This window comes from Marmota marmota, unplaced genomic scaffold (assembly GCF_001458135.2).
Source record: "Marmota marmota marmota unplaced genomic scaffold, marMar, whole genome shotgun sequence".
NCBI classification, from domain to species: domain Eukaryota; kingdom Metazoa; phylum Chordata; class Mammalia; order Rodentia; family Sciuridae; genus Marmota; species Marmota marmota.
In genome coordinates, this window is record NW_026000283.1 from 10,201,118 (window position 1) to 10,224,487 (window position 23,370).

General features: G+C 36.3%; 1 protein-coding gene across 2 annotated transcripts; it reads left to right on the forward strand.

Moving 5' to 3' along the window:
• Window positions 1-5,446: 5,446 nt before the first annotated feature.
• Upf3b (UPF3B regulator of nonsense mediated mRNA decay) lies at window positions 5,447-23,121 on the forward strand. Of its 2 annotated transcripts, XM_015498517.2 has the most exons (11): window positions 5,447-5,708; window positions 6,584-6,690; window positions 6,854-6,960; window positions 12,517-12,615; window positions 13,965-14,075; window positions 15,276-15,319; window positions 15,769-15,951; window positions 16,358-16,396; window positions 18,260-18,420; window positions 18,721-19,015; window positions 22,094-23,121. In XM_015498517.2, the coding sequence occupies exons 1-11, from the start codon at window positions 5,553-5,555 to the stop codon at window positions 22,241-22,243; spliced, it is 1,452 nt and encodes a 483-aa protein (XP_015354003.1). In that variant the 5' UTR covers window positions 5,447-5,552; the 3' UTR covers window positions 22,244-23,121. The 2 variants fall into 2 exon arrangements, with proteins under 2 accessions (XP_015354003.1, XP_015354004.1); XM_015498518.2 differs by lacking the exon at window positions 16,358-16,396 and having other exon boundaries at window positions 5,449-5,708.
• Window positions 23,122-23,370: the final 249 nt, after the last annotated feature.

Sequence of the window (23,370 nt, forward strand, 5' to 3'; positions counted from 1 at the left end):
TTAAAAAAAAAAAAAAAAAAAACAACGAAACCCAAATACCTTTAATGGTTATAATCATTACATGGAAAAGTGTATGGCATGATGGGAAATATCAGTATTAAAGAACTGAAAACTCCTTGTATTACTTGGAAGAATGATAGGAACTTATTAGCTCTAAACTTACTAGAAATTAGGTGTTCATGTTGAAATTTTAAATCAATAGTAAAGCATGTGCAAAAACTAAAAAGAAAATAGCCAATGAGTTAACAGAAACATCATAAAAGAAGTCATTATAAGGTTAAAACTGAATGACAACAATATACATATAAAAATATGTGAAATGCAATCATTCCAGGTGTGGTGGTGCACGCCTATAAATCCCAGCAACTCAGGAGGCTGAGGGAGGAGGATTGCAAATTCAAGACCAGCCTCAGCAACTTAGCAAGACCCTAAGCTAGCAAAACCTTGTCTGAAAAATAAAAAGGGATGGAGTTGTGACTTAGTGGTAAAGTGCCCCTGGGTTAAATCCCCAGTACCCCCCCACAAAAAAAAACCAAACACACACACACAATCATTAGGGCTGGGGATGTAGCTCAATGGAGAAAATTTATAGTATTGAATGCATCTGTAATAAATATTCTAGGCTGGTGATTTAGTTTAGTGGTAGAACACAAGCTTGGCATGCATCATGCATGATGCTCTATGTTCAATCCCCAGCACCAAGGGGAAAAATTCCAAATTATTACATAAAGCATTCAATTTACAAAACTAGAGAAAGAGCAGAATAAACTTAAGCAGGTAGAGGGAAGAAAATAATACAAGAGCAAAAATTTAAAAACAAACACAGCAGTTTCTCTGTGTCTTTATCCCAATCTTCAGATAACCACTAATCAAGATTCTGTCAGTATAGATTATTTTGCATTTTCTAGAGTTTTGAACAAATTAAATAATATTGTATATATAGTATTATATTTAGCTTCTTTTCACTCAGCATAATTCTTTAAAAAAAACTAAATTAAATACACTAGGGTGAAACTCCACATCATGTACAGCTGAAAGAATGGGATCCTAATAAGACTAAGTTATACTTCATGTATGTATAATATGTCAGAATACACTCTACTGTCATGTATATCTAAAAAGATTACATAATAATGGTGAAATTTAAAAAAAATTAAAAATAAACATGATGCTGAACACAGTGGCACATGACTGTAATCCCTGCAACTTCAGAGGCTGAGGCAGGAGGATTGCAGGTAAAGCACCTTGAGTTCAACCCCCATTACTAGGAAAAAAAACCTATAGTAGTAGGAGGTGAGATGGCAGAAGGAAAGATGCCTCCAAATAGAACAAAAAGTAATAGATACATGATATTTGACCACATAGAGTAGGGTTTTACATTCGTGAAGGAGTTTGATGGAAAAAATATTAATGAGTACAAGAAAATCAATCAAATCAATAAAGTATGTTAGTCTGCTGTTACTGTGAAAAAAATACTTAATATAAACAGAAAAGATTTATTTTGAATCACAGTTTCAGAGGATGCAGCCCATGGTCAGTTGTCCCATTACTTCTGGGCCTCTGGCTAGGCAGTAAGACATGGTGGGAAGCGTGTAGTAGAACAAGGCTGGAACAAAGCTGCTTATCTCATGGGGACCAGGAAGTGAAAAAAACCAAAGTTCCATTATTTCCTTGAAGGTCATCCCCCCCAGCTACTTAACTTCTTTCCATTAGGCCCCACCTCCTAAGGCTCCACAATAGTACCACAGGCTAGGGAACCACGCCATCAACTTTCAACAGCTGGACCTTTGGGAAACATTCAAGATCTAAATTGTAACATAAAGCAAAATATAAAAATGAATAAAATAAAGGTATTGTGTCCATCTACACCTAAATTTTTTTTAAAAAAAGAAGGATTTGAGGTATTAGGCAAACCACCTTTTGAGTTTAAGGTTTAGAAAAAAATTTTAAAAATTGTAGCAGAAAGATTAATTTAAAATTCCTCATCTTAACATTAAGATAAAGCTTTTTATTTTGAACAGCCTGTCCTTAGCTAGTGACTCTAAATGGTTCATTTAAAAGTCACTATTATTCATTATTTGTATGATTATCTGAACAACATTTTGAAGTATTTGTTTTTATTTCCATTTTTTGTTGTTGTTGTTGTTGTTGTTGTTTTTGTGGTGCTGGAGTTCAAACCCAAAGGCTCCTGCATGCTGGGGGAGTGTTGTGTTCTACCACTGAGAGCTACAGCTCCAGCCCTAGTTGGAAGTATTTGATACAATGAAAAGGCAAGGTATCTGTACTGTTCATAAAAAAGGAACATAAACTACCTTATCTTAACATTGGAAACCTTTTTTTTTTTTTAATCTTCAGTACACTATGCTACTTGAAATAGGAAAGTGCTCATTTTGAAACATTTTTTCCTTTAGTCTTGGAAGTTAATATTATAAGTTGTTTACATAAAAGAGAAATATTTACGGTCTTAATTTTTTATAGTCTTATATATTATTCTTTGATGCCCACCACCCCCATTTGGGAGCTTTTTTAAAAATTAACTAATTTTCTTTTTTAAACATTTTTTTAGTTGTTGATAGGTGTTTATTTTTATTTATTTATATGTGGTGCTGAGAAACTAACCCAGTGCATTTGGGAGCTTTTTATAGCCCTAAATTCCTCAAACCTGATTTCTTTTCTTCTCTTTTCTTTTAGACAGGGTCTTGCTGCATTACCCAGGATGGTCTAGAACTCCTGGGCTGAAGCAATCTTCCTCTCTCAGCCTCCTGAGTGGCTAGAAGTACAGGCATGTGCCACACACCTCTGCTTGAGTCTCATTTCTATATGTTCCATTATTTCTCTCTTTAACAATCTTTCCCTACTTCCCATATCCACAGAATATGTACTGTACATGATTAATGTTTGTGAAGAGTTGCTTGCTATTTTTGTAATGCAATATTTTATTAACATTATTGTTACCCCAGGAAATCTAAACTACCAACCTTGAGATATAATTTGAATTTATGAATCAGCTGTGTTACTTATTAACCCTGTAATTTTGGGTTTGAGCCACCAATATATGTCTTAATTTCACTCACTGAAAAAGAAGGAAAATAGCAGCTTTTTCCACCCCTTTTCCTTAATTGCTCATGATACAGAATTAACTTGTTTCATTGAGTCTAAGACTTTTTTCACATTTTAACACTTCTGAAATCAGGATGAATTTAAAGGTTTACGGTGTAATGCAGTTCAATTGGCAGTATTTTACTTTCTTGGTATATAAAATAGTGGTGGTAGCTTCAGTGGTATCAGATTTGATAATGCAAACCCTTTCTCATTGGGACAATAAATTTTACATTTTGTAGGGCTGAGTTTTACTGACAATTCAATGAGTTTACACAAATGTGCAGTAATGCAACCGTCACAATCATGATAAAGAATGTTTTCATCATACCAAGAAGTTGCCAGGAGCCCCTTTTCAGTTCATCTCTTTTCCCTACTGTGCTCTGGCAATCACTTATCTGCTATCACTATTTTTTTTACCTTTACTGGAAGTTCATATAAATTGATCCTTACAGCATGTACTCTCTTTGTGTCTGGATTCTTTCATATAATCATTTTGATTTGAGGGGGGGAAATGGGGACTGAACACAGGGGCACTTGACCACTGAGCCACATCCCCAACACTTTTTTGTATTTTAGAGACCCCTGAGTTGCTTAGGGCCTCACTAAGTTGCTGAGGCTGGCTTTGAACTCATGATCCTCATGCCTCAGCCTCCTGAGCTGCTGGGATTACAGGCATGGGTCACCTTCCCTGGCTATATAATCATTTTGAGATTCACTCATGTTGATGCGTATATAATTAGTTCATTTTTATTGCTGAGTGGTATTCTATGAAATGTGCCATATTTTGCATATCCATTCACCTGATGATGGGAATTTGGATTGTTTCCAGCTTTGGGTAATTTATAAATAATGTAAAATTGGCTTTTTCTTTAAAAGTGGGAAGGAGGGTGAGCCCAACTAAATCAAGTTGGGTCTTTCCCCTGCTTCCTATGGAGCCCCAGCACCAAAAGAGAATCCTTTTACTTTAAAAATGGTGATGAAAACAAATCCTATACATTTTGGTGATACTGCTCCTTTACACCAATATCTTGTGTGTTTAAGTATCTACAAATCCCAATCAATATATGGAAAAGAAACTAAAGCCTCTGAAGGTACACTTTGGATTCCATGATAGAAAATACAAAACTGGACACAGTGGTATATCTGTAATTCCAGCTACTGGTGATGAGTTTTGCTCCCTCACATGTTGAAGTATAACATTAGAGAAGCACTGCAAGTAAATAGCTGATATCCTGGTATCCCAATAAGTGAGGCCTTCCTCCTTTTTTATATGTCTTAGGCTTCCTTTTTTCTCCTGCTCTCTTCCCCTTATCTCTTTGCTTCCTGCCTAAGTGACCAGGCCCAGGAGGTGCTCAGTGGGAGGGCCAAAAGGAGAGAAGCAGCCCAGGACACAACTTCCCTCCCTGTAGGGAGGGAACCGGGGCAGGTTATCTTGATTGGGTGGAAGAAGAGCTCCGAAGGCATTTTAATCCTTCAGGGGGCAGTCTCCAACTTCCCGGACTCACTCAAATTGGCTTCCATGATCCTTGATCCGACCTGCCTCGATTTACCTACCTATACTGACTGCCTGTCTAATTCTGGCGTCACTGGAGATAGCCTGGGCAATGCAGTGAGACTCTGCTCCAACTCACCTCACAAAACCCACAATTTATTCCAGAGTGAGGCAAAATTTGGATAATATTATTTATCCAAAGAATTATGCTAAGTACCCCCCCACAAAACCTATATATTTTTTAAAGAAATAGGGCCTTTTTAAAAATAATTTTTAAATTTATGACAGCAGAATGCATTAAAATTCTTACTACACATATAGAGCACAATTTTTAATATCTCTGGATGTGTCTGGGCTTTTCTAATATTTATTTTTTAGTTGTAGTTGGACACTACCTTTACTTTATTTATTTATTTATTTAGGATTGAACCCAGGCCCTCACCCGTGCTAGGCGAGCGCTCTACCGCTGAGCCACAATCCCAGCCCCTATATTTTGATCTTTAAAAAATTCCTAAATTTTCAAGGTGAAAAGATTCGATTTATTACAAATAGGAACATGAGATATCTAAGGTTCCCATACTCCTAACCAAAAGCGGATAACCGTTTTGTATGCCGGGATATGTAGTCCCCGAAAGAGCTGTTTCTAGTCAAGATGGCCGAGTTGCTCACGATGCGCGAAGGGGCGGGCCTCTAGGGAATCTGGGTCGCGAGGGGATTGGGCGGCGCGGGGACTCAGCAGGCGGGAAGTAAAAACCAGGTATTAGAACCTTTCCACTGAGGGAAGCTGAGCACCCTGAAGTATCGCGAGATTTTGGGGGGCCCAATGGAACACGCAGCTCGGCTTATCACTAGGGGTATTTGTTGGGGGCGGAGCTCCAACGGGAGCTACCCGCGAGTCATAGGTGCCCAGCGTAACGGCGTTGGCTGAGCGGCCGCTCCGAGGAGCGTGACCGTGGCCATGAAGGAAGAAAAGGAGCACAGGCCTAAGGAGAAGCGAGTAACCCTGTTAACACCTCCGGGGGCCACAGGAAGCAGCGGTGGGGCTTCGTTGGAAGGTGCCAAAGGGGACGATAAGCAGGACCGCAACAAGGAGAAGAAAGAAGCTCTAAGCAAGGTGCCCAGCGGCAGCTGGCCCGAGAGGGCGGGACGGGTCCATGGCTCGTGGAGGTTGCTGGAATGGGGTTGTTTCTTCCTCTATTGGTTCTTCTCTCTCTTCGTCTGAATGAAAATCGCTTCACTTTGTCTTGTATATTAGCCCTAAATGGAGGGGCGTCCCTCCTGACCAAGCTCTGGGGTGGGGTTAGGGAAAAAGGGAATTCCCCAGACAAGGGTTTAGGTCCGAGCTTCTAGATGATAATGGGAGGGGAGAGCGGAAGTAAAGGAATGAGGAATAAAGTTTAATTGGGGAGAATTATTAGTGAAGGGAACATCGGGGTGGGAGTAGTTTGCGGTAGGAATATTAATCGAGGTGAATTGGGGGAGAGGGCTAGGAGGATTAATTGTCTGGAAAGGCAGATCGAGAACATACTGTTTTGAGAGCAGTGGACGAATTTTTTGTATGCGTTATGGAGTTTTTACGTCTTTAAGCTGAATGGTCAAGGATTTTGTTTTAGGGTGTGTTAGACGTGGATGAGAGATACCACTAAATTCAAATTTCATGGCAAAAGACCAGGGATGGTATGCTAATTTGCTACTAGATCTATTGGAAATGAATAGTAGACAGTGTTTCCCAAAACTGGTAAACTGTGCGATAACAGCAGAACGGGAGGTTTTCCTTGCCCCAGGCGGTTTTCATTTCCAGGAGTTTTTAAAAACCGCGTTAGTATTACATTTGACTAATTCTGAGCATTGGACTACAGAAGAATATTTTCTCTTGGGTTTTAATAAGTGATCTTATATTTTAAAGCCGATCTTCAGGGACTGTGATTCTTTCAGGTATGATAGAAAGTTGACTTGTACTAATTTTATTTTCCTTATTCATTTCCTAAGGTGGTAATTCGAAGATTACCTCCCACTTTGACCAAGGAACAGCTTCAGGAACATCTTCAACCTATGCCTGAGCATGATTATTTTGAGTTTTTTTCTAATGACACTAGGTAAAAGAAAAAAGAGGGAGGGGTAAATGAAAAAGGTTTCTTCCATTCTTTTTACCTTGTTAGTGTTTTTCATTTGATTTTTGATCCTGTCTCTTTAAATGTGTACTTGTAATTCAGCCAGACACATGCAAGTATATTTACATAATTGCTTTCTTCTCTGCAGTCTGTATCCTCATATGTATGCCAGAGCATACATCAACTTTAAAAACCAAGAGGACATTATTTTGTTCAGGGATCGCTTTGATGGTTATGTATTCCTTGACAATAAAGGTGAGTCTTTGTAACTGAACTAGAAGGGGAGTTTGTCATTTTTATGTTTAAAACAATATACACATGGCAGTGTTTTCTCCATGACTTTGTAGGTAGCTTTTCTAAAATCCTAGGTGATAAAATGTGTAACATTTAAAAAGCTTTACACATTTTATAAGCTTATTGTATTCTTATAAATTGGTAGTCCTGGGTATTTTTATTAACCTGTTATTTCTTTAATTTGATCAACCGAATGAAATTGCCACAGTTTTCTCTTTGTGAGACAGATTTTTTTTTTTTTTGTCCTGGATTAGACCTTCTGTTTTGACTGTTTAGTCACAGCAGCAATTCTGGTAAATGACTCTTTAAACTTGTATGACAAGTTTTAAATATTTACTTCTCACCCTGCTTCAAGGACCATTTATTTAATTATTTAATTCATATCCTTTAAGCCAACAGTTGTACATAATTAAAACATCAAGTTTGATCCTCCTACATTATATCCAGAAGGGTCTAGTCTACAGGGAAGGCATATTTCTGCCTTAACTTGCTTTTTATTTAAAACCTGCTGCTTGCAACATTTAGCCAGAACATATCCAAGTTGCCATTTCTTACCTTTTGGGGGGCTTTGTAATCATAGGTAAATGGTGTGGTTTGTTTTGTTTTGTTTTCTTAGTATTACTTCAATTTGGTAAAATTTATCAGGGATTATGCCAATAAAAGCTGAAGAAGGATTGCCACCTGTGTTTGTCCAACTTTTTTTTTTTTTTTTTTTTTTTTGTGCTGGGCATCAAACCTTGGGCCTTGTGCATGCTAAGCTTGTGCTCTACCCCTGAGCTACATCCCCGCCCTACTCCCACATTTATTAATTCCCTCAAACCATCTAGTTATCCACCCTATTTTTGGAATAAAAGATGGTTTTCCATCTTTTTATTCCAATAGATAGTAATGATTTCCTATTTACTTAGCTTGGAAATCCAAGTTGTGTTTGATTTTTACATTTCTTTTTAAAACTTAAATTTAATACAAGTGATGAGTCTTGTCAGTTTAATGTTTTTATTGTCTTATTCTCCTAGACCTAATTATACTTTTATATTTTATGTCCTTATCAGCTAATGCTTAGACAACTACTGTCTGTAAATTTACAGGATTTTCTATTTATATTTAATTCAATGTATTGTCATAAAATTAATCTTTTTAAGTTAACAGTTGTGGAAAAGAATGAAAGTATGAACTCAGATTGTTAGCCAAAGCCCTCCATAGTCTGGCCTTGCTCCTGCTTTTTCAGCCTGTCTTCCACAATTTCCCTCTGCTTTAGTCTGGTTTATTTATTCCATTCCTTCTCAGATATATCACAATTATTTAGCTAATCTGATTCTGCATTTGCTAGGATTTCTTTTTTAAAAAACATTTATATTTTTAGTTGTAGTTGGACACAATACCTTTATTTTATTTATTTTTATGTGGTGCTGAGGATCGAACCCAGGGCCTCACATGTGCTAGATGAGCGCTCTACCGCTGAGCCACACTCAGCCCTCTTTTTATAAATATATTTTTTAGTTATAGATGGACACAATACCTTTATTTTATTTATTTATTTTTATGTGGTGCTAAGGATGGAACCCAGTGCCTCACATGTGCTAGGCAAGCTCACAACCACTGAACTATAACCTCAGCTCCATTTGCTAAAACCACATTTCCTCTATGATTGCTTTGTGATGCCTTTAGGTCAATTCTTATTCTCATTTATGCCAATGATCAAAGTAGTAGTTTGTACCTTGTGTGACATTGTTCTATGGCTGGAATCTGGTGAATTTTTTCTAGTAATTGTTTTGTTTTTTTCTTTTTTCTATTGAGATATAAATTCGAATACCATGAAATTCACCTACTTAAAGTATATGACTCAGTGGTTTTTGGTATATTCACAAAGCTGTGCAGCTATTTCCAGAATGTTTTCATCATTCCAGAAAGACACTTATATGTCTATTAGTAGTCATCTCCTATTCTCCCCTTCCCCCAGTCCCTGACAATCACTAATTTACTTTGTACCTCTATGAATTTCTTTATTCTGGACATTTCATATAAACATACATATGTGGTCTTTTATGACAGACTTCTTTAACTTAACATAATGTTTTCAAGGTTCATCCATGTTATAGCATGTATCATCACTTCATTCTTTTTTATTGTTATTTTCTGCATTATTTAAATTGTGGCAAAATTAATATAAAATTTTCCATCTTAATCATTGTTAAGTGTACATCAGTAGTGTTAAGTATACTCATATTGTGCAACCAATCCAGAAATTTTTTATCTTGCACCAGGCACAGTAGCACACATCACAGCAACTTGGGAGGCTGAGGCAGAAGGATCACAAATTCAAAGCCAGTCTCAGCAACTTAGTGAGACCCTATCTCAAAAATAAAAAGGACTGGGGATGTAGTTCAGTGGTAAAATGCCTCTGGGCTCAATTCCCAGTGCCAATTTTTTTTTTATCTTGCAAAACTGATACTTTACCTATTAAACAACTAGCCATCTGTTCCCCATACACTTCTACTGTCTGTCTCTATGAATTTGAACTATCCTAGATACCTCAAATAATTGGAATCATACAGTACCTTTTTGTGACTGGCTTCACTTAGCATAACATTCTCAAGGTTCATCCATGTTGTATTATGTATCAGAATTTCATTTTTAATGTGAATGTTCTATTGTACATATACACCATATTTTGTTTATCCATTTATCAAGGGACACTTGGGTTGCTTCTACTCTTGGCTAGTAGGAATGATACTGCTATGAACATGGGTGTGCAAATGTGGAATTTCTGGGTCATATGGTAATTGATTTCTTTTTTCTTTTTTTTCCTTGGGATTGAACCCAGGGCTTCAAACATGCTAAGCAGGCATTCTAGCACTGAGTTATATCCCTAGCCTCTATTTTTGAGGAATAAAAAATAGTGTTTTTCCTAACAGATACACCATTTTACATTCCCACAAATAAAATAACAAATGTTCCGATTTTTCCACATCCTTATCAGCACGTTATTTTCTTTTTCTTTCTTTCCTTTCTTCTTTTTCTTTTTTACCAGGGATTGAACCAGGGGCATTCAACCACTAAGCCACACCTCCAGCCCAATTTTTATTTTGAGACACGGTCTAGCTAAGTTGCTTAGGGCCTAAGTTGCTGAGGCTGGTTTCAAACTTGTGTCTCAGCCTCCTGAGCCACTGTGCCCGGCATCTTTGTTTTTTGATAGTTGCCATCTTAACAGGTAATAGCTTGTTGTGGTTATGATTTGCATTTCCTTACTTATTAGTGATGTTGAACATCTTTCCATAAGTTTGTTGGCCATTTGCATACCATCATTGGAGATAATTCTTTTTTGTTTTTGTTTTTTGCATTATTGGGGATTGAACACAGGGCCTTGTGTATGCTAGGCAAGGATCCTACCACTGAGCATATCCTCAGCCCTGAGAAATTTCTATTCAAGTACTTTTACCATTTTTTAATTGTTTTTTTGTTGTTGAGTTGTAGAAATTCTTTATATATTCTGGATATTACACTTTGTCAGATAATATGATGTGGAACTATTTTCTTTCAGTTATCTTTTCACTTTGTTGAATGTGTCCTTTGGTGCAGTTTTAAATTTTTTTTTAATTTATTTTTTAGTTATAGGTAGATACAATATCTTTGTTTATTTTTTATGTGGTGCTGAGAATCAAACCCAGTACCTCACACATTGTAGGCAAGTGCTGTACCTCTGAGCCACAATCCAGCCCTTAAATTATTTTTTAATACCTTTATTTCATTTAGTAATTTTTACATGGTGCTAAAGATTGAACCCAGGACCTCACATATGCTAGGCAAGTGTTCTACCACTGAGCTACAACCCCAGCCCTATTGCACAGTTTTTAATTTTGATAAAGCCCAATTAATTTTTTTAAATATTTATTTTTTAGTTCTAGTTGGACAAAATACTTTTATTTTATTTATTTTTTTATATGGTGCTGAGGATCGAACCCAGGGCCTTGCATGTGCTAGGCGAGCACTCTACCGTTGAGCCACAATCCCAGCCCCCAGTTAATTTTTTAACAAGAGTTTTATTGTAGTGAGAGTACTTCACATGAGATCCGCCCCTCTTTTTACATTTATTACTTATGCTTTTCGTGTCTTGGGGTTTTTGTTTGTTTGTTTTTTGCCATTAACAGGTTTTTCTTTCAGCTTTATTGAGGTATAATTGACAAACATATATGTTTAAATTGTACAATATGATAATTTAATATACATTTGTATTGTGAAATTATCACAATGAATTTAGTTAACACACCTATCAACTCAGGTAGTTACCTTTTTAAAAGTAATAGCTTTTTTGAGATATAATTCACATATCATAAAATTTACCCTTTTAAAGTATATACTTCAGTGGCTTTTTATATATTTACAAAGTTGTGCAACCATCACCACCATCTAATTATAGAACATGTTCCTCACCCCAAAGAGAAACCCCATACCCATTAGTTGTTAACTCCTATTCTCACTACCATCATCCCAAGCTCTGGTCAACCATTAATCTAGCTTCTACCTCTCTTTAAATTTGCCTGTTCTAGAGATTTCTATTTTTTTTTTTTTTTTAGTACTGGGGTTTGAACTCAGGAGCACTTGACTACTGAGTCACATCCTCAGCCCTATTTTGTATTTTATTTAGAGAGAGGGTCTCACTATGTTGCTCAGTGCCTTGCTTTTACTGAGGCTGGCTTTGAACTCGTGATCATCCTGCCTCAGCCTCCCAACCTGCTGGGATTACAGGCATACGCCACCATGCCTGGCAAGATTTCTAATGTTTTTAAATATTTTTTTAGTTGTAATTGGACACAATACCTTTATTTATTTATTTATTTACTTGCTTGCTTGCTTACTTACTGTGGTGCTGAGGATCAAACCCAGCTCCTTGCACGTGCTAGGTGAGCGCTCTACTGCTAAGCCCCAGCCCAAGATTTCTAATTTTTAAAACATTTTTTTAGATGTTGATGGACCTTTATTTTATTCATTTGTTTATATTTGGTGCTGAGAATCGAACCCAGTGCCTCATACATGCTAGGCAAGAACTCTACCACTGAGCCACAACCCCAGCCCAAGATTTCTAATTTTTTTAAACAAAAATGTACAGGGTTTGTTTTTACATATCAAAGTGCCACATTTTACAAGTTGAATTTAAATGAATATTTTACTTACCTGCCATATCTTCATTAATGTACTTGAGACAGGGTTTTGCTGTGTTGCCCAGGCTGATCTCAAACTTCAGAGCTCAAGCCATACTCCCAAGCTACTGGTACTACAGGTGTGTGCCACACACTCAGCTTGCTGCCATTGTCACTAATTATGTTTTTAGTGTGAATTTGGGGCTCCATTGGTAGCCTGTTGATTACAATTGTGCCAGTGTGATTTATGCAATTTGAGAGACTGTCTTCAAATGACTGTCATCTGAGGAGACCTAGAAAACGGTGGATAGATTCTCTTATATCCACTTTTTACATTTTCTTTGTTATAGAAAGTATATATATTTTTTTCTCTAAACAGGTCAGGAATATCCTGCTATAGTAGAATTTGCACCTTTTCAAAAAGCTGCAAAAAAGAAGACTAAGAAAAGAGATACCAAAGTTGGGACTATTGATGATGGTACAGTATAGCTTTAGTTACATAATGCTATTGCCATAGACTTTTAAAAAATTAAGTCAATTTTAAGAATTCATTAGACCCCAGTATTTTAAATTAGAAAACACACAGAATAAAGTTAATGAGAAATGTTATTTCAGTGAAAGCTTTGCTTAATTCTTAGAATGTAGATGGGTTTCTTGCAGAGTTTCTGCTTTCTGGCTAGTGGCATTTCATTCTTCTACCACTGAGCAATATGATATTGACTACTGAGTGGTAAATCATCATGGGTTTATTAAGTAGAAGACAATGGGGGAAAATCAGATGTTTCCAAGTACAGCTGTTCCTTGAGGTGCCTTATCATTGTTACAATTATTTGATTTTTAGTTTCCATCATCTTTATAAAAGAAGAAGGTTTGAACCATGATGGAAAAATTTCCATACCCAAGTAACTTCATATAAAGTTGTTGAAGTAGTCAGTACTATTTTCTAGGCTTTGAATATGTAGTTAACCGCACATGTAGTAATTAGGTTGAATAAAAATACAGGAAGTAAAAAACTACAATAAGTTCTATGTTAGGTAGACCAGCTCCAGATTTTAAGATCTCTGTATTGTTATGCTGGACAAGTATCATGTAATAACTCTTTGTTATTTTGGGTAAGGGTTTTTTACTGCAAATACTTTGTATGAGAGATTAATATTTTAGGATCATCTGGTTGAATTTCTATCATTTGTTAACATAAAAGATATGTTATTAAATAGTAAAAACTCAATAACATAGCTGCTTATTGATGATACCACAGATTTAGATACAGAAGACAAGATCAATGTGTAGAAATGAGCCAGATGTATATCTCTTTCTGAGAGGTTTCTAGGAAAGAACTACAGGAATTATTGTTGCCTCCTGTACCACATCTAGGACTTTCCCTCCATCTCACCAGTTTATCTTTTTGGAACACCCGATTTTCTATGTTGAATTTACTTAAAGTGAGGTGTATTCATATAGGAATTGCTTATATATTATACCTAATATTCTCTGAAGGTTCCACATATATAACTTTTATTTAGTTCTCCCACAAGTGTGACTCGGATTAGTAGGAATGTTGATTTTTAACAGCAAACTATAACACCCCTGGTGAGTCTGTTTAAATGTGTGGTGTCTCATTTTTCTTGACCCAGATTCCTTTAGTAGGTATTAGTAAAGGGAGTTCTAAGAGTAAGGGACCAGTTAAGCCCCAAATAGTCTTATCTTCTGTATTTTTCAGTCTTTTATGAAGTAGAAACTTATCTTCTTTGCTAAATAAGTATCTTAGATAGTATTTCCTTTTTTGTTTAAAGTCTCAGTTTTCTGGTTTCTTAAATGATTATTTAGATCCAGAATATAGAAAATTTTTGGAGACTTATGCCACAGATAATGAGAAAATGACATCTACTCCAGAGACACTGCTAGAGGAAATAGAAGCCAAAAACAGAGAATTAATAGGTAAGTGGGCAAAGGAATTGGGGCAACAGCTTTTTCATCAGATACCCAAGTCTATCTCCCATTTCCCTCACTTGCTCTGTGTGACCTTGGGGAAGTCACTCCCTTCTCTGAGTATTTCTTCTATTGGAAAATGCAGAGATAATACCTGTCTCACAGAATTATGAGAATGCATTGATAAGATGGGACAAATTCTTGGTTACCTGCATAATGTCATGTTTAAAAAAAAGTTTAAAGACTGATAAGGCATGTTTAGACAGTGGTATGTCTTTGAAGATTACCTGGTATTCTTAAAATTTTTTTGACCTGAAAAAATGAAATTAGTTACTGCAAAATTGAAAAACTCTTGGAGAAATTGTAGCTTGAATGTTGGTTCTAAGTAAGGTTGATATTACAGTAGCAGTTCTAAACAGGAGCATAGTCTTTGACTATGATTTCCACTCCTAGGAATTTGTTTTCAGGAAGTAATGTGTTCCAAAAGTTAATTGCAGAAGGGCGTGGTGGCACATGCCTGTAATCCCAGCAGTTCAGGAAGCTGAGGCAGGAGAATTGCAAATTCAAAGCTAGCCTCAGCAATGTAGCAAAGCCCTAAGCAACTTAGTGACACCCTGTCTCTAGATAAAAAGTGAAAAGGGCTGGGGATGTGGCTCAGTGATTGAGCACCCCTGGGTTCAATTTCAATCCCCAGTACCAAAAAAAGAGATGACTATAAGGCTCATAGCATTTTTCAGAATGTTAAAAAATTGACTTATTTTTCGTCTAAAACTTGTTTTTTATTAATGGCTGCATAAGATAAGTCCATTTTGGGTAACATCCTTACAATAAATTCCCTTAGTGGAAATACGGGGTCAAAAGGATTGGATATTTTTAGTCTCTTCAATTTGTTTCCACTCGAACAAATTTGTACTCCTATCAGTAAAACAAGAGAATGACCTTTGTACATAATTCTCACTAACTGCAAATTTACTCTTAAAAGATTGATTTATTATTTTAATGGGAGTTTCTTCAGTTTTTAAAAAAGTATTTTAAACCTGTATTGTTGAAATCAAATACTATTAAACTTCTTTTTGATAATACAATTGTGAACTTTCTGTCTAAGGGGTATAGTTTTCCCATCTTGGTTTGGTGGCATGAAATGTCAGAAAGTGGAATCCTTTCTAAGGGTTGACAAGTATTATTAACAATCTGTTTATATTTATGTAGCTAAAAAGACAACCCCACTATTGAGCTTCCTGAAAAACAAGCAGGTAAATCTTTTGTTTTTATAGTTTTCTCTTTAAATTCGTTAGTTCATATTCTATAAACATTTTAAGAGCATTGGGCTCATATAGGAGAAATAGCCACTTTTTCCACAACTATTCTTTAAAGAATTGGCTCCTTAGTCTCACTTTGGCCTTCTCCTTCACTCTGGTTGTGGGACCAGGGGTTCACTCTGCAAATCTGCAGAGCCCTTAGCTTATCCCAGAGACATTCTTGACACATATTGAAAGATTCTGAAAATATAGAAGGCAGCAGTGGGATTTTAGCAGGTTCTCTACTTTCTCTCTCATTTTCTGAGTAGGGTGGGGGTTTGAGTAGGTGGTAGAAAGTAGGAAGGAAAGATGATTCAGTTTAGTGAGTGACTACCATGCCTTTGGGATTGATTAGGTTTTAGGTGATGTTTTGTTTGAAGACTTGTTTCAATGTCTCTTTCTAGAGAATGAGAGAAGAAAAGAGGGAAGAAAGAAGAAGGCGAGAAATAGAAAGAAAAAGACAACGAGAAGAGGAGAGAAGGAAATGGAAAGAGGAGGAGAAAAGAAAAAGGAAAGATATAGAAAAGCTAAAGAAGATAGATAGAGTTCCAGAAAGAGATAAATTAAAGGATGAACCAAAGATTAAGGTATGAAAATAATTGAAACCAACTACATGTTGCTTAAAATTGCATGTTTTTTTTTTTTTTTTTTTTTGCATGCATCTTGTGTTTGTGTAAATGAGTTTTTTTGGTTGTTGCTGTTTTGGGGGGGTTGTCCTTTTTTGCAGGGGGTGGTAGTACACAAGTAAAAATCTTTCCTATTAAAATAATTTTTTAAATTATAATTTATAAGGATTAAGTATTGTATATAATATTATTTAATGAATATCTTTTTAAAAAATCATTGAAAATGTTTGATATTTGAACTATTAGTCTCAGTTCACAGTAAATGAGGGCTCAGGGCTGGCTGGCATGAATTTTGGGTTTTATTCGGCTTTTCCTTCATAATTGATACATGAAGTTGCCTCATCTGTTTGTTTTCCACTGTCTTCAGGTACACAGGTTTCTGTTACAAGCTGTGAATCAGAAAAATGTAAGGACCAATTACATGATACAGAGCACCTAGTATCATGTCACACACACAGGTCTTAGCTCCTCAGTCCTTTTGGTGGTGGTGGTGGTAGTGTTACCTATTAAACCCATTCAGACTGATGTGGGTCTTTTTAAAAGCTGAGCTATTTAAATTCCTACCCTAAAATGAAGCTGAGGTGATTTCCTAATGTTCTGCTTCAATGACATACAGCCAGAGGACAACCAGGCCTATATACCTCTTTCTCATCATCTTATATGCCTCTCATAACTGGCTGCCTTGTGGGAGGACTAGGGATAAATATCCTGCATTAAGTATTTTTCCCCTCTCACATGACTCCCATGTTATCTTCTTGCATCTGAGAATCTGTGAGTAGCAGATTCTGATCAGTGCATTGCATGTAGGAAGGAGAAACCCTGTAGAAAGATCCCAACCTTGCTGCTTTTCTTCTGAGGGCATGGCTTGGGCAGTTCTTACTTCTTGGGGAAGTACTAGTACCTAGTACTTCAGAAAGTCAGAGAACATCTCATAGAGATGGCAGCAGGGTCTCCTTTTACCTCCTGAAAACTCAGAAGTTTATGTGGCTAGGGTTCCCTGAGTCTGCACAGGACTCATTATTGGTAATAGGTGCTTAGGGGAAGGGGGAGTTTCCCATTTTAATTCTTTCCAGCAATCTCTTTGTCTGCCGTGCCACAAGTGATTTGACTTGCTATTCCTGATGATCAGCAAGGCAGAAGGTAGAGCCAGCCATGCTAGAGATATTCATTAATGTTCTTATTAGAATAATAAACATCTTGGCTTCAAATACAGATGTTCATTAAAGAAATAAGAACACGTCCAATGAAACCTGCACATGGTATCCTCACTTTACAGTGGTGCTTTCTTCTTGTCCAATTTGGACTCCTATTTGCAGTGGCTGTCTGTGTGCTGGAATGCTCCATGCTTAAGTCTTCTGATGCTTTGCCTTTTGCTTGGTGACTAGTATGATGCCTTTACCCTGAGATGAACCTTGTATGAAGCCCTCACTTTGAGACTTAAAATACTTCTATTTTGCCTAAGAATCTCTCTGACTACACTTAAGTGTGGGTATTCTAGAGAGATTTATAGCAGTGATGTGAGAAAGAATAGCATTTTTGAACATATATATATATGTGTGTGTCATATATATGTGTGTGTGTGTATATGTGTGTATATATATATTTTATATATATTTATATGTGTGTGTGTGTGTATGTATATATATATATGTATGTATATATGCCATTGAATGGAGTTCCTACTCAGTAGAGATGGAACTTCCCCATCTATAATATAAGGCATTTGGATTTTTAAATCAAATACCAGGTAATTCTTGCTATTTATCTCTAATGATAATTTTACCATCATAAATATGTTATTCTCAGGCTCAAGGCAGAATTATTCCTGCAATGGATCTCTCCTTTGGTGACCAAGATATTTGTCATTCCAAATTCATACCCATAGATAGTTCTATAGTAATGATCTACATAGCATTTTGAATTTGTGAAATATTTTCCCATCAAATTATATTGATAGACATGCTGGTGTGCTACAAAGCATACTTGGAGGTGTGCATTGGTTCACTTACAGGTTGACCCATTCAAAGCCAAAGGAGTCTTGATCCCATTGCCACAAAGTGATTAAACCACTTAATTTGGGTGGATAACACTTTCACATTAATAGCATTACTATTCTCATGCACTAATTGTTCACCTGAAAGATTAAGAGAACCTGCAGAAATATGGGGGCCTTCTACAGTCTAAACTTTAAATATTTAGTATATTGTTTTAATTGAATCCAAAGACAGTGCCCCACTCTTCAAAATAAAACAACGTGTTTTCTTTAAAGTTACTCAAGAAACCAGAAAAAGGAGATGAAAAAGAGTTGGACAAAAGAGAAAAAGCCAAGAAACTGGACAAAGAGAATCTGAATGATGAAAGACCCAGTGGGCAAAGTTGTATACTGCCCAAGCATTCTGAAGGCGAATTTAAAGATGAAAAGCCAAAGAGGTCAGTCAGTCAAGGGCTCTTGGCTATATTTGATTGCTAGATGCTAATTTCATTGCTATAACCTGGAATTGTATTTGGATTAAGATAAAACTGTTTAATATGGGATAAGGAGACAAGGAGGAAGGTCAAATATTCTGGTAACTTAATCTGGATCAATGATTTTGGGGTCTTGTTGTTTTCTAAAACACTAGTATTTTTTTCCTTGCTGTAAAAGTGCAACCTCACTGCAGTGGCCAAATCAGAATTAGTGTTCCTGCATTTGTGGTTATGTTTGAGGGTTCAGTCTCTGTTTTCATGCAGATCTGAAGATGAGAGTTGCAGAGACTATAGGGAGAGGGAACGAGATTACGAACGAGATCAGGAGCGCATTTTCCGTGAGAGAGAGAGACTAAAGCGGCAAGAAGAAGAGCGCCGAAGGCAGAAAGAGCGCTATGAGAAAGAGAAAGCTTTTAAAAGAAAAGAAGAAGAGATTAAAAAAGAGAAAGAAGCACTTCGTGATAAAGGAAAGAAGAATGAAAGTACAGAATCAATAGGCAGCTCAGAAAAATCTGAAAAGAAAGAGGAAGTGGTTAAGAGAGACCGCATAAGAAACAAGGTACTGCTTTTTGTTAAATTTATTTCACAAGGATTTGTTTTCCTCTTATGGCAAATGTAAAGGGGACAGCTTATAGTTTATTGTAGATACTTTTTATCTGGTGCTAGGGATCCAATCCAGGGCCTTAAAAGCACTTTGCCACTAAGCTACATCACCCAGCCCCTACTGTAGAATTTTTTTTGAGAAAAGACAATTAGGAAATAACTTTATTAAATTCAACATTTCACATCAGAGCATATATCCTATGCATATCATTGTTTCCCTATTTTGGACACTAACAACAATCTCCTTTATTTTTTTGAATTTTTAAATTCTTTTTAGTTATACATTAGAATGTATTTTGACATAGCATACATACATGAAGTATAACTTCCCATTTTTGTGTTTGTACATGATATGGAGTTACACTGCTCATGTACTCATATATGAACATAGGAATGTTATGTCTGATTCATTCTACTGTCTCTCCCTACTATGGAATTTTTAAGGGAGAAAAATTATAACTATTCATGACTTTTTTCAGTCTTTGATGGATTTTTTGTTGACTGTAGAAATTTCAAACATTCACAAAAGTAGAAAAAACAAGATATCATTAAACCCCTTGTACCCATCACCCAGCTTCAAGTTATCATTTTGTGGCTATCCCATCTCTACTGCTACTGAATTATTTTCAAGGAAATCTTAAACATTTAATTTCTTGTTTAAATATTTCAATATTAGAAATAGTCTTTATTTTTTCCTTTTGTTTTTAAATATTTATTTTTTTAGTTGTAGTTGGACACAATATCTTTATTTATTTATTTTTATGTGGTGCTGAGGATCGAACCCAGGGCCTCACACGTGCTAGGTGAGCGCCCTACTGCTGAACCACAACCCCAGCCCCCCACCCTTTTTTTTTTTTTTGTACTTGGAATTAAACAGCACTCTACCTCTGACCTATAGCCCCAGCCTGAGTATTTTTCTTAATAATATATTCCCACCAGCATTTTCACACCAAAAGAACTAACAATAATTCCTCAACATCCTATCTACTCAGAGTTCAGATTTTCTCAATTCCTAATTGCTTTATTAATGTCATATATTCATATAAAGGTCCATAAATTGTATTTGCTTGAAATATCTCCTTAAGTTCTTTTTTGTTAGAACTTTACGGTTATACATAGTAGTTGGGAGTTCTCTTTTAACCTAAACAGTTCTCCCTTTTTTGTTTTCCTACCATTTATTTACTTGTTGCAGAAACCAATTTTTCTTGTAGAGCTTCTCACATTCTAGAATGGCAAATTACATGTCTTTTGTATCATTGAACATGTATCTTCCATTTTTCCTTTAAAACTAGTAATCAGGTGCTGGAGTTGTGGCTTAGTGGTAGAGCACTTGCCTGGCATATGTGAGGCCCTGGATTCGATCCTCAGCACCGCATATAAATAAAAAAGTAAAATAAAAGATCCATTTACAACTAAAAAATATTTTTAAAAAACTAGTAATAAACAACTGAGGTTCTAGCTCAGTGGCAGAGTGCATGCCTAGCGTGCACAAGGACCTAGGTTCAACCCACAGTACCAAAAATAAAGAATTAAAAAAGAAAAAAAGAAAATTAGTAGTTATTTCTAGGGCAGAGGCCAACAAACTTTCTGTAAAGGACCTCATGGTAAATATTTAAGGCTGGCTTCAGCCCTAGAAAAAAAATGAGCATGACTGTGCCAGTCAGACTTTATTTACAAAACCAGGCCACCTGTAATCTAGACACTTGGATATATTCAGCCATAATCTTTGGCAAGAATACTTTGTAGGTGATGCTGTACTTCCTTTCGATTGCATCACTTCAGTAACCATGGTGTCTGGGTGTCCTTTTCTTTGTGATGCTATGATTAATCAATAGCAGTTTTACTGTGATTATAATAACAGAATGTCAGTGAAAATAACTAGCTGAATTATTTATGGATAAAGGGTCCGTAACTTCTCAAATGGTTCTGCAGAAATAATTGTGTGTGTGTGAAAAGAATATGTGCATACATACATTAGAGACAAAGCAAATATGATAAAATGTTAGAAGTAATCTAGGAGAAGGACATGTGGATATTTATTGTAGATAAATAAGCCATTCTCTGAAGAAGTGGTTCACACAGTGCCTATACTGTATATTATTCTCATTTCTCACTTTTCTAGTAAATGCCTGTCTGTATGAAAAAATAATAACAATAATGCTTTAGCTGGGCACAGAAGCACACGCCTGTAATCCTAGCTACTTAAAAGGCTGAGGGAGGGCTGGGTGCAGTGGCATACTCCTGTAATCCCAGCTGCTTGGGAGGCTGAGGCAGGAGGATTGAGAGTTCAAAGCTAGCCTCAGCAACTGCAAGACTGCTAAGCAACTCAGTGAGACCCTGTTTCTAAATGAAATACAAAATAGGGCTGGGGATATGGCTTAGTGGTCGAGTGCCCGAGTTCAACCCCCCATTCCCCAAAAAAAGAGGCTGAGGAAGGAGAATTGTGAGTTTAAGGCCAGACTAGGCAATTTAGTGAGAAAAAAAATGCCATGTTTGTAGCATGTTCTATGGATCTGAGATCAGAATTTCAGGGAAATTTCTAATTTAAGAGTTTTCATTCTTTTATTACATCATTCTTATATTTGTTTTCACTTCTAAACATTTTTGTGTGTTTAGTGCTAGAGAACAAACCCAGAGGCCTCACACATGCTAACTAAACGCTCTACCACTGAGCTATATCCTCAACCCCTCCTAAACACTTTTATGTGGTGTTGCATTTTAAAGTCAGCTTACTGATGGGGAGAAGAAATAGCTGATGGCTGTGGTTTTGAAGATTTAAAAAATTCAAAGTAATTAGTTCATGTTGAAATGGTTAAGAAAATTAGGCAGTTGATTTCTCAAAAATTTACCTTAGGCATATAAAATAATACTTACAGAAGTGTTTGCTTTTCTTTGGAGAGAGTAGATGGACAATTGTCATGTACTGTGTGCTCAGTTAGTTTGGTATATATTAATACATAATTTATGACTCTGAAAACCCTATGTGAAAGCTTAACAGAATGTTATAATATGTACATATTTTATTTTGCTTCAGGATCGTCCAGCAATGCAGCTCTACCAACCAGGAGCTCGAAGCCGAAATCGACTTTGTCCCCCTGATGACAACACCAAGTCTGCAGATTCAGCCACACAAAGAAAGGAGGAAAGTGGTATTAGCCATAGAAAAGAAGGAGGAGAGGAGTGATAAGTTCACATGGTCATAGGTGTCCTGACTGTGTAGGCAGCCAAAGAGCACGTATTAAGCAATCCAGAAGTGCCTTCAGGGCAAAGGAATAGAGAGAAAGAAAGAGGGTCGCTGTGCTGGTGGGATACACTGCAGAGGAGTATGTTTTGTGTCAAAGCAGGAATCTGATTGCAGGCTCAGAATTGGAAGTACAATTTCATTGTTTTTGCAATTTCTACAGATTAATTTTAAAGTGTCAGAAAAAGATGGTGGTAGATATGCCTTGTAATTTACAGGTGGGAAATGTTAAGTGAGGACTTAATTTAATATGACATGAAAAAAGAGAGAGCAAGCTGGCTCTAAAATCAAAAGGTGTTACTAATCCTGGATTGAATTTTCTGCATTTGAGTGGAGCAGAGTCACTTTGAAGTCTTGTTCAGATCTACTTATATTCCATTGTTGGTGATAACTATTGACTTTGTGTAGTGTAAGAGCAACAAGCACATAATTGTACAAGTACAGTGAAGAACAAATTTTTACTAATGCAAAAATTCTTTTGATGCAAAAATTTTAAATTTTAAATAGTCACATTATATCTAGATCCTATGTCCTAAAATTTTAGGATTAGTGTTAGGTTTTTGTTTGCTTACATGAGCTTAGCATCAATATTTTTAAACATCTCATTTCGCCTTTAGCATGTTTTTTCTATTAATAGGTATAATATAGTCCATGTTTGATTCTTGACAATACAGTCTTTGTTTTATATTAGGTCTCATGACTTGAGTGCATACTCTCTTCAGGAAGGAAATTACACCAATATCTGTTCCTGTAAAATAGCAGCTTTTAGTCCTGGCTTATTTTGTAGTGCTTTCAATAAATATCAGTAGCACTCAAGTATAGAGCTAAGTGTGTTCATTCATTTATTTATGTTTGTGGTAGTGGGGATGAAACGTAGGGCCTCATGCTAAGCACACACTCTACCACTGAGCTTCATCCCCAGGCCCAAGCTAAGTGTGTTTACTCAATAGCTATTGGTTTTAAGAAATTGAACTTTGATACTGAATTAACCTTTTGAGAATTTTGAAAGGGGGTGACCTGATATTAGTTTTTCACTAGTCCCAAAAGGAGAGGATAAAGTCAGGGCTAAC